This window comes from Phycodurus eques, chromosome 1, assembly GCF_024500275.1.
Source record: "Phycodurus eques isolate BA_2022a chromosome 1, UOR_Pequ_1.1, whole genome shotgun sequence".
NCBI lineage: Eukaryota > Metazoa > Chordata > Actinopteri > Syngnathiformes > Syngnathidae > Phycodurus > Phycodurus eques.
In genome coordinates, this window is record NC_084525.1 from 46,976,774 (window position 1) to 46,988,592 (window position 11,819).

At 48.2% G+C, this 11,819-nt stretch overlaps 1 protein-coding gene across 7 annotated transcripts in view; it reads right to left on the reverse strand.

Annotated features, from left to right (window-relative positions):
* Positions 1-9,555, reverse strand: part of LOC133412270 (neural cell adhesion molecule 2-like) — a 182,940-nt gene extending 173,385 nt beyond the window's left edge. For all 7 annotated transcript variants that reach the window (XM_061695345.1, XM_061695343.1, XM_061695342.1 and 4 more), the window contains exon 1: positions 9,375-9,555. In XM_061695345.1, coding sequence (XP_061551329.1) covers positions 9,375-9,504 — 130 coding nt within the window. In that variant the 5' untranslated portion in view covers positions 9,505-9,555. The remainder of the gene's footprint in view (positions 1-9,374) is intronic.
* Positions 9,556-11,819: the final 2,264 nt, after the last annotated feature.

The window sequence follows — 11,819 nt, forward strand, 5'->3', positions numbered from 1 at the left end:
TGTTGCACTGCTAACAGCTTCCTGAAAGTTCTCCCCAAATCTGCCTTGGTTGCCCAGAAAAAAACTGACTGGATCTGCATCCCTCTGTGCTATTGATGGACAGAGATGGGATTAACCTTGAAATTTGCAGTCCCAAATCTTATTTGTCAAAACGAGTCACGAGTATCGAGTCGAGACTCGTGAGGTCGGCTTTGTAATGCAGTCTTACGTTCAGTACCAGCCGTCCATTTGCAACACCGCTTTATCCTGGTCAGGGTCGCGGGGCGCCGGAGCCTAGCACAGCTGACTTCGGGCGAAAGGCGGACTACACCCTGGACTGGTCGCCAGTCAGTCGCGGGGCACATATACGCACGGACGACCGTTCGCAATCACATTCGCACCGTCACTGAGTGGGAACTGAACCCGCGCTGCCCGCACCAAAAGTCAGGCGAGTGTACCGCTACACCATCAGTGACATTCACCTTCAGTACCAATAGGCTCAACTATAAGGCTGTGACGGGCAAATCATTTAGAATAAGAATTTCTTGGGCGTAATCATTGATTTTGGCAACGATTCGATTGAAGGACGATATTGGTTCACTTAGAAAGATACGATCCGAAATGATTCAGTGGCTCGAAAATGGATTCAATAAACTTTTAGGGAACAAAATCACCCAGTGTGAATGTGAAATAAAAATACCTGCATGCTGCATACTATTTCAAGCAAGTCCCAAGTCTTATTGTCAAGTCAAGCCAAGTTGTGCAATAAATCATCTTATGAATGCAATCTTACATCCAGGACCAAGAAGGTCAAATATAGGGCTGTCACAATTGAATCTTTTTTGATCATCCATAATTCTATCATCAAATAATGGCATAAAAAAAAAAAATAGGGGCGCAATTTAGAGCAGTGTCAAATGACTAACAGAACAATAGTCTGGTGCAGTGACCATTGTGCAAATGGCGCAGAGACTTCAAGAAATGTATGCTGTTCAAAGTGACTAGTAGTGCGATAATCTGGGCCAATGTCAATTGTGCAAATGGTGCAGATACTTCTCGATGACAAAATGACATTCATCTCTCGTTCAGGTCAGCTTTTTATGCCAAGTTGCTAACAGTTTATTAATTAAATGTTACTCACTTTGCTGAGTGTAAATTGAATAGTAGACGTTGATAAAAGTAAGTACCGACAAATTGAACGTTGACATAAGCAGGCACCGCGAGGTGTGATGTCAGAGTGTCGTTGCCTTGCTCAAGGGCACCTTGAGAGTAGTCAGGATGCGGACCAGCATCTTAACAGACTTAACGGGACTTAAACCAAGACGCACCGGCCCCAAAGGCCAAGTTCTGACGGTTGAACGAACGCCACCTCCGGTTTATACAATGGAAGGTTTTTCTCTTTGGCTTTTTGTAAACGTTTTGGAAGAAAAGAGGAAGCATATATACAGTGAGGCTCAACGAGTTTTTCCGGGAGAGCTCATCAGGAGTGCAGCGGCCAATTATCCTACTTCACTTCAATAACTGAAAATTGTTATTCATTGACTACAAACAATGCATCTTTATTCATCGATGCCAGCGACAGCGGAACAATGAAATTCTTTCCCAGAAAACAGCAGAAGGCACAATCTCTTGCCATTCATACAACAGAATAAGCGCATATCAGCTTGTGTTTAACATTTCACACTCATTACACTCCCGTATTTTGTCTATTTCGACCTCCATAGAGTAACTCTCTAACACGGACTTAGTATAAAAGTCTCAATTTCATTTCAAACAACACCTTGTTTTGTCATCCGAGGGTTCAGAAACGGCCCCCCTGACAGCTACTTCTGTTTGACCCACTTTCGTATCCGCTTTGTCCATATTTGGCTGAGACAGCCCCCTTTCCTCTGATTGCTTGCCTCCGTGTCGGGAGAGCACACGTGTTTGTTATGTCGACAGCGCCGGCTCGGGAGCGGAGAGGTCGGCGGAGATCTACGCTTAGAAATTCCAACGAGCTGATTTCAGGCCTCCCGGCAGAAAAGCGTCTGGGACTCAGGAATGCGGGGACTATTTGAATTCATATTTCACATGTTGACTGAGGCACCATGGACCCAATATTACATTGCAAATACTAGAAAAAGTTGGTTTGGGGCACGCGCGGTGGATGACGACCGGTTGGAGCGTCTGCCTCACAGTTCTGAGGACGGGGTTCAAATCCCGGCCCCGCCTGCGTGGAGTTTGCATGTTCTCCCCGTGCCCGCGTGGCTTTTCTCCGGGCACTCCGCTTTCCTCCCACATCCCAAAAACATGCATGCTAGGTTGATTGACGACTCAAAATTGCCCGTAGGTGTGAATGTGAGTGCCAATGGTTGTTTGTTTCTGTGCCCCGCGATTGGCCGGCGACCGGTTCAGGGTGTACCCCGCCACTCGCCCGAAGAGAGCTGGGATAGGCTCCGGCACGCCCGCGACCCGCGTGAGGAGAAGCGGCTCAGAAAATGGATGGATGGAAGTTGGTTTGGCAAAATATGTCCCCTCTAAGTACATTTGCAAGTCAACTGAGATGAGATCATTTTTTTCCAGTACACTTTTGGTTTGCAAGTGTGCCATGCGATCTGTTCAAAAAAGGTTGGGAAATACTGCAGGACGTGATATATGCACATTTGAAAGCAATAAGATTCCACTGTCATCGTGCGCCAAGTCACTTGGTATCAACCCTAGCGGCATACAGTATATTTACTGTACTGTGGGTGTTGGTTACTTTTCTTTTTGGGTTTTTTTTTTTAAACACTTGTTTACACAATTTGGAATTTTGAAAAGGTTTCGAAAAATTGCCTGTACAATTAAAACAAATAATTGATAATGGTGACATTTTTATTTTCATTATTTCCTACCAGAAAGCATTTAGCAAAATTCAAACTAGTTGAAGGTCGAGCAGCGTCCTGGTGCGGATTGTGTGAAACCTTGCACCACTTCGATGAAGACAAAAACAAAAAATGAGCGGAATTTTCCCCATAATAGCACTGTGCTTATGATTTAAGTGAGACAAACAAGATGAGGAGGTTATTATCACTAAATATGTGTTTGTGTTCTGGGCTTTGCCATGAACACAAACAGCTGCCACTTTTCTTTTTAAAGTCGACTTTGTGGCGCAACATGAACGGTTTTGTGTCCGGTGCGTCAAGTGGTTAGTCATCGTGGTAATCCTCGCTGTGAGGCGTGCAGTCGTGACTGAGCTGTTACCATGGCTAATCTTGTCCTTTGCAAATATAATGATAAGACTAAAGCAGTCCTGGGGTGGTTGGGGAGGCGAGGGGGGGGGCCACGCTCTGTATTTGTCACTCGGAATTTGCCACAGTTGCCAGCTGACTGACTTTTTAGGGGAAACGGACAAAAAAAGTGATGTGCGTTTTTTATTTCCTTGTTTGTTTCCAAACAAAGGCTGTGGCGTCATCTCATTCAGCATTTCCATGTGTGAAATTCGAATCTTCAACCTGACAACCAGACAATAAGTAGTAGTGTTAGAATGAAGGTGACGGAGGGGACACGCACAGGTGGAGGAGCAGCATGACGCAAAGGTTATTCTCCGACTCCTGGGGGCCCTCCGTCAACTGCTCATTTCTGCGGCGGTTTTATGTAGCGTGACGGTTCCAAATGAAACTCCCAGACCGCGCGGGGGTACTCCATTAATTTGGGACTCAGGCCAGCCTCGCTTTTTATCGCTTGTCGACCGAGGAGATGAGCTGTCGGATTCCTCGAGATCAAACGCTGCCGTCGCTTTGGGTTCTTTGTTTATGAGGGAAAGGATGAATTAAAAGCGGCGTGATATGAATGTAGGACTTGACGCAAGAAAAACTCAACCGAAAGACGACATAATTGAATCGCTACATTGAGGACGGCAGTCTCAAACACTGGCGAATAGCGCTGCTTGAAAAGACTCGCTCCCCTCGCGGATGAGACTTCTGGCGTGGGAGGAGCGTGCACAGTGCGGGCGTGAGCACACGAAACGAAAAAGAAATCAGAAGTGGAAGTCAAATGAGAAACCAAAAAAAGCTGGCCCACGTTGCGTTAGGCAATTCTGTTTGAAGTTCGCCTGGCACGAAGAGGCAATCAGGAGAGCCGAGAGTGATCGGCCACACCGCAAGCAAACTTCGTCTTTGCCTCTCATCTGCCGCTCATTAAGGACCGCCTCCCATAAAGAAGGATATTGCCCACCTGGCAGGATATCGGATATGTCTTTTCGACATGGCCTCTCATTTCATGTTCCAAATAGAAGCGATCCTACAAGGACAGCCAGCAACATAAAGTCGTGCGGGAGATGATCTTTGGTGCTTGTTTACATGACGGCAGATGGGCGAGTCTTGGGAAGGGTTAGTAACATCAATTTGGTCGGAGTTTTTTTTTTTTTTTTTTAAAGAGCATTTGAACAAGTCTCACTTCCGATAAAAAGTGATTGCTTGCCGCATACATGATAGAATGACATAATGCAGACCCTTGCTTACGGTGCAATGAAAGAAACAAATTGTGGCTGAAAAACAAAAATGTGTTGTTTTGTTTTTTGTTTGACACAAAGCATCCCAGTAATAACTTGAAGCACCCTCTCTCGTCGTTAGACGTCAATCAATCAGTCACTGTCTTGGATCCCGCGCCGGCATTTTCAGCAGCTTCTGCAGCTAATACTCCACGGACCCATTACCACCAAAAAGCACAATCAAAACCAAAAGCGGAAAAAAAAGCCTTCGCTGCTGTCAATAGCAGCCTCCTCCGCAATACCTCGTCCTCATCATTCCAACCTTAGTCTGTCGTTTGGCTCGCTCTTCCTGTCAGCAATTTATCATCCATTTCTGTCTGATGCGCCACTAAATCAAGACGTCAGCCTCTCCGCTTGGATGTCGAAGCCCGGTTTGTAATTTCAAAGGCCAACACTGCAAGCGAGGCAGTCCGCGGTGTTCCAAAACCGATCGACAGATTGATCCACGTTATCGTCACGCATATGTGGCGAGGCAGTAGCTCAATCCGTAAGGATTTAGATCGATCGATAGATCGATAGACACAGTCGTGCTCAAAGCTCAGCCGTGACCGTATGAAACGATATTATGCTTCTTTTCTTGACTATCTGGCATGAAATCAGACCGAAGTTTTCCCGTTTTAGGGCAATTAGGGTGAACAAAATGATTTATATTTGCTCAATGCTGAAGAATAGCGAGAGAATGATATTTTTATTTTGGGGTGCCAATATTTTTTAGCAAGACTGTATATTATTTGATAAGGCAAATGGTTCATGTTTGAAAAGAGGCGGGTCTTGCTTGGGCTTATCGCACGTATCGAACAACGGCCGAGAGGATTGCCAGTGCTCACTCGCTCCCCAGTAAACCGAGTGTGCCAAAGGAGACAAACCGACGAGTTTGTGGCAAAAGAAAGGCAGCAAATTCTGTTTTTGAGACGGCGAGCTCAGCGAATTTGCCTGACTGAGGTATTACTTGGGGAAAAAAACAAATATTCAATCAACCGCGAATGCTGTCGACGCCCACGACGTGCGGGCAACACAAAAGTTGCAGATAATAATGCCGCTGCCGACCTAAACGTTAAGTATTTAAAACTGGTTCATTTTGTCTCAAAACGCACGCAATAAAAGGTGAATTTAAAATATTGTACTGTAGTTTCTGCATTCGTTGGCCAAATATTTGTCACTAATCCAATGAACATGAGAGGAAACGTGAATATTTTATTTGCAAGTCACGTTACACATGTCACACGTTCGCGCCCCTCAAATTTTGTTTGTGCTCCGAATGAAAAACTTAGTCTGGAGCTCCGCTTTAGAGTTTGAAGTTCACTTGCCTGTAAGATTTAAAAAAAAAAAAAAGACCATTGCAATCGGATCAGGCAAATTGGAGTCGTTGGACTTCAAACAGATCATTCAACTGAATCCAATCAAATCGAGTCTTTCAAATGAGGTTTTCACAACAACAGCAATACAAACGGACAACATTTCACCTTGCCAGCAAATATGGACACCTGTTGGGGAACTGCGACTTTATCTTCTGTACGCCCGACTGAATAAATCCATTCGAAAAGGCACACGGACTAAAAGAGTGTCAGCGGACGGCAACGCCGAACGCCGTCAAAACGAACAATAAACAAGAGTTGTCAGCGAGCGCAGACCTCCGCCAAAGCACGAAGCATTCGCCACCTGTGAAATGAAAGCAGCGACGACACTCCGGGAGCGAGGAGCCGCAGCTTGTTTTTTGTTCGGAATCCGAAGGGGGAAACGGCAGTCCATGGGCCGCTTCGCACACGCCGGACGGAGCGTGCGTATTTTCACCGTCACGGCCCGCCGACCGCTTCCGGCGGCGGCCCGACGCTTCGGCCGCGAGCGAGACTTTTGGGATGCGACGCGGCGGCCGAAGTGTTTGCTACTCGGCTAATACCGAAGTAAGCCGCCTCCTCCGATCACATCAGTCGGCTCTAATCTGATTTCCTCTCAACGCCGTCCAATTACATTTGATTAATTTTGGCTCAGTGTGACTCCACAGAGTTGGAGCTCATCTCTGGCGACGCGCTTTAACGAGATGCAATCAGATTGGCCGGGAATGAATGAATTTTCAAGACGCTCTTCTCACGCCTTCCGGTAAGCGGCGGGCTCCCCGCGGAGAACATTAGTCGCTTCCGTGACGACGGGGAGTCTTGGAAAATGAGAACAGAAGGAAGGCTGGCAGACGACGTTACGGTGGCAAATCTCGTTGAGAAGGTGCCAAATTCTCGCCGACTGCTATCGTGTCTGCTTGTTTCCAGCACGACCGAAGGCAACACGCTTCTCTCGAAGTGTGAATATTTGGAACAGGTCTCCTAATCGCTGATGCTCATCCTTTTAGCTGCACAACTTGCACCGCCTTTAAAATGCCTTTGAGCAAGGCACATCCCTTCTTCCGAAGCGCTGCACAGCCGCTGACCTCAAACATCCCCCCGTGAACAACTTGTTTCAACACGCCGCGTGTTTTCTTGAGAAGTCCGACCGCTTTGTGTCGCATCCTGCGGAAGAGCTGAAACAAGGCGTTCGGGCAACGTTTTCGTCACACGGAAAAGGCTTGAATCATTTAACAGCGTCGCGTTCCTTGAACTTCATTTCCACCGTGACTGCTTGGATTCTGGCGTCGTAATGGAACTGGCGTGCAAAGTGATGCAGAGGGGGAAACTTGGGGAAATGAGCGCTAAAGGGTACAAACACGTGCTCCCGAAATAAAGCAGGACGATAACAATGAGATTGCCCTTTGGACAATGTAGAGGCCTGCTGACTGCAGCCCTTCTTGCAATGGGGCCCCCCCATACGTACGCGCGCGCGTTTGCCATTCCGCTCCCCTGTACTTCTCGGAGCACGGCTCAAACCTTACACGCTCGAAGAGGACGCCCGTAAATATGCACTCCCTGCCGTAATTTGAAGGCACGTGCGGTCGTGCTCCTTTCGCACCGGCGTGATGCGAAAAAAACTTCCGACGCGCGCTTCGGCCCTGGCTCGGGCTGCAACGAGAGACACTTCGGCGCAGGGGTATAAATCTTTGAAACCCGGAGCCACTGACATTTCCCCCCCCCCCGAGACGTACGGCGGAATATCTTAATTAGGCCGCTTAACATCACATTGCCGGGTCCCCGGCGAGCCCAAGCGAGCGTGTAATTCGTTCTACTAAGTGTCGGTAAAAGGCGAATACATCAACCTTCAAGGATGCGAAGCGCCGAGAGGTTTGCAAACTGGGATCGCGAAAAGAAAAAGGCTTGCCGTGAGAGGCTGCGGGGGACGCTCGTCGAAGTCAAGAAAAACAATCCCCGTGTGATGATTTCGTTCTTCTCCAAGTGAAATGTTTCGCTCTTCGATTCAAGATCAGCCCTTTTTCTGATGCTAGTTTACATTCGCTCGCGCGTATTGTCTCGTCGCTTAATTACAGTGGACTTTTGCCATCGTGAATAGATGCTAGATGACGAAAGCGCTTGGCAAAATGTGATGAAAGAGCACCGCAACAAAAGAACAAAGCCGATACATATTCCGGTTAGTCCGCTCGACTCGCAGACGGGAAAAGCCCCAAACTCTTCCTCACCTCATGGGCACAACGCAATGTCGAACGGGCTTCGACTCCCAACGAGCGAGCCGGAGACCTCGTCGACCGGACGACACGGCGAACCATCGATCCGATCAAACGGCAGCAGCGGTCCGAGTCGAGTCGCTGTACACCTTCGGACTGGGGCGCCGCAGGCCAGACACGACATTCGCTACGAATCCAATGACATCCAATACGCGAGCGGCGTTGTGACCATTTGTTTGACGGGCACCGGACTGGCAGGACTTTGTAATATTTGCGATATTAGGACTTTTGCGGCGCTAACCGAAGGAAGCAAACAAAGACAAACAATCCTCAATGTGATGCCGAAACCACAACAAACCAACTTCAATGAATACATCTCTGGCAGAGTCAGTCAACAGTGAGCACGATAATAACAACAACAGTTGTTATTATGAGACTGTGAGCAGATGTTGACGCTGCTCGAATCTCATTCGATCGGTGACGCGAGAGATCATCAGGAAATGATCCGATTTCAATTCACCGCAAATGACTTTTTTTGTTCATCTATGCCAGTGACGTATAGTGACAAGCAGAAGCTTCAAGTGCTCCGAGAATCTCTTCATACCAAGTCGTTCCTCCTCTGGTGAGATTCCGCTCATGCAAAACGAGAGCCTCGCTGGGCAGGTGTACCTAATGAAGTGTCCTGAGGCGGGCCGAGACGCAACACTTGGCGGCCCTCTACCGCCCCCTGCCGTCGCGTGCCGGCAAGCCACTGCAAATCACACCCGTCGAGCGAAAGCGGCGGCGCCTGATCGGCACGACGTCAGGCTACGAGGTGCTTTTAAGTTCGCCGAGTAAGTTGACGCCATGGCGCTTTCGCCTTCTTTTGCGAGTCTCCCGTCACGAAGCCTGCTGAAAGCACGCGCACGTAACGCGGCTTCGCACCGCACCGCCAAACTTCTGCAAGGCGCCCGTGACGGCGACTGCAGCATCGCGCGCGCGCCATGGCTCCATTCGGGTTCATCTTCGTGCACGCTTGCGAGAGCGACACTGGGCCGCACGTTGCCCAAATTGAGCGACTCCAAATGCTTCCGTTGCGACGTGAAGTTGCACGCATTGGTCTACCGCAATAGTGGAAATAAACGTGAAAATGAACATGTGCGCCCCCCGCCCACCTTTCAATGCCCCTGACTCCTGCAAAGACGTGATGCAACTACAAAACAAGGTCCAGTCCACAATCCGGTCCTCTCCAGCCTCTCCATCGCCAGCCCCAAAACAAGTTGCCCACAAAGTCGGCAATCTCCCGTGCCTCCCGTGCCCACGCACGCGCGCGCGCACGCACGCACGCACGCACGCGCGTTTTACCTTGGCTGCCGCACACCAACGCCGCCAAGAGGTGCACGAGTTGGAGCATCGTTGTCGAGCGACTCCTTTGCAGTGCCAGAAAGACGCCGTGCGGGAAAAAGCCACGCGAGCGAGGTTCGCCTCCCTTCATCCGCGGCCGTCTGCGGTCCAGCGCGCTGCCTCCGCTCCTTCCTTGCTCGCGTTCGTTCCTTCCTCCTCTGCGCGCGCTCCCGCTGCCGGGCTCGTGCACCGAGCGCGCTCCCTGCCAACGTGACGGGCGGCCCGGCCAGAGGTGGCGAATCAACTCTCACGCGCGCCACTTAAGTACAAGTACAGAGATTTGTGTGGGAGAAAAACGAGGGGGAAATAAAGACTGCTAAAAGCTCTCGCGCTCAACTTGACTTCTTCGTATTTAAGTACTTGAGTAAAGATGAATTCGGACTGCCAAATACACAACAGTCATATTGGCGCAATGGAAAAATCCTCTTCGATAAGGCCACGGCCGGGGAACATCTCGCTTCTCGCGACAGTTCAACGTCAACGCCCGTGTGGATTTCGGCCACCTTGTGACATCTGACGTGAGATCCCGATCAAGGAGGATTTCGAAGTCGCGGCGTCATCCGCAAAGGTCGCAACGAGCCTGTTTTGACCTTGATAACAACGGCTAATCATGGAACTGCAGGACAGAAAGCACAGATATCTGTTTTCAAAAGTAGACAGTAATAAAGTCAAAAGTCACCCCAAAAATAAAGGAGTCAAGTCCAGATCCCTGAGAAATCAACTCTTCGTACCGGATCACGTCGCCGGGACAAATACGTTGTCTTGAATGAATTCATCGCAGCTTTAGCGCGGATAACGTCAACGGCATCGCTTGAAACGACTACGAGTCGCCGACACGTGGCCGACCGTCTGACTCTTTTGGGAAGATGTCGGACCGCGTCTTTATGTGGGGCGTTCGTCTGGACGAGATTTGGTGAGGGGGTCGCAGACGGAAACGCTCGGATCTGGCGAACAAAAATGGCGGAAACCAAACGCTGACATGCAGAGCGCGTGTGACGACGCTTTCGGTGCGCAGGGCGATGAGTCTGAACTCCAACAAAATTGAAAATACTGCAGTCAAATCCATTTTTGGTGACTAACCTTTGACATGTCTGTGACTCAATCATTCAAATCATAACACTGACATTTTAAATGTTAAAATCCCCCCAATTGTTGGTCTGTAGTCTGAAGTTAGCTTATTTTAAAACAAATATCAAGATTTTGTATTTTTTTTTTTTTTTTTTTTTTTGCCGAGCTGTTGGATCACGTGCGGCAATTGTCCGAAATGTCCAGAGACTGAAGACTGACGGGAAGATTTGATGTATCGCTTTCCTGATAAAGAGGTTTTCTCTCTCAACGCAGCTGACAAGAACAGCTGACATTTAAAGGCCCCGTTCCTTTTCGCTGGAGCCGAGAGGAAAGGCCTGACGGTGACTCATCGGAAGAGTTTCTTGAGAAAGGTTTGCATGAGGCCGCGTCTTCCAAAAATTCTTGTTTGAAATAAATGCTAATTGCCGTCAGCGTATGCAGACAATATCTAACAGGCAGTATCCGTCTGACGATTGATAGCTCTTTTTTTTTCCCATGTGTGAAGCCAAGAAGCAGACAGCAAACAGCTGCGTATAAAGTATAAAAGGTTGGGGTTTTTTTTCCATTGTTGTATTATTATACCTGTAGAGCGAAAACACTTCTTTAATTCATGAGAAACGAGAGGTTAAATCCACGTTTTTCAAAACAAATACACGTGTTTGTCAGATGATCCCTCAGGGGCTGAGCGAAGCAAACAGAGCACAAATATAGCTTATATGCATTGTGTGTGTTTGAAGCCGAAGCCGAAGCTCAGAGAACGTCCCCCGCGTGACCAAAGTCCTATCTTTGGCACAGAGAGGGGAACAATCACATTGATTGAAAATTCCTCCACGAGGAAGCGAGGCTGACAAAATACACCCCTTTGGCGTTCTGTCTTGGAGAAAACATCGATTTATTTATTTTACCATTCTCTACCGTGTGCGGACAGTTCGCTAACAGAGAATCAACAAGAATCACTTTCAAATTTTACAACCCCAATTCCAATGAAGTTGGGATGTTGTGTTAAAGATAAAGAAAAACAGAATACAATGATTTGCAACTCATGGTCAATCTATATTTAATTGAATACACTACAAAGACAAGATATTTCATGTTCAAACTGACAAACTTTATTGGGTTTTTTTAGCAAATAATCATGAACTTGGAATTTGATGGCTGCAACACGTTCCCAAAAAGCTGGGACAGGAGGCAAAAAAGTCAAACACCTCAGCCGGCTTCTCTGGGCCCGAGCTCATCTGAGATGGACCGATGCAAAGTGGAAACGTGTTCTGTGGTCCGACGAGTCCGCATTTCAAATTGTTTTTGGAAATGGTGGACGTCGTGTCCTCCGGGCCAAAG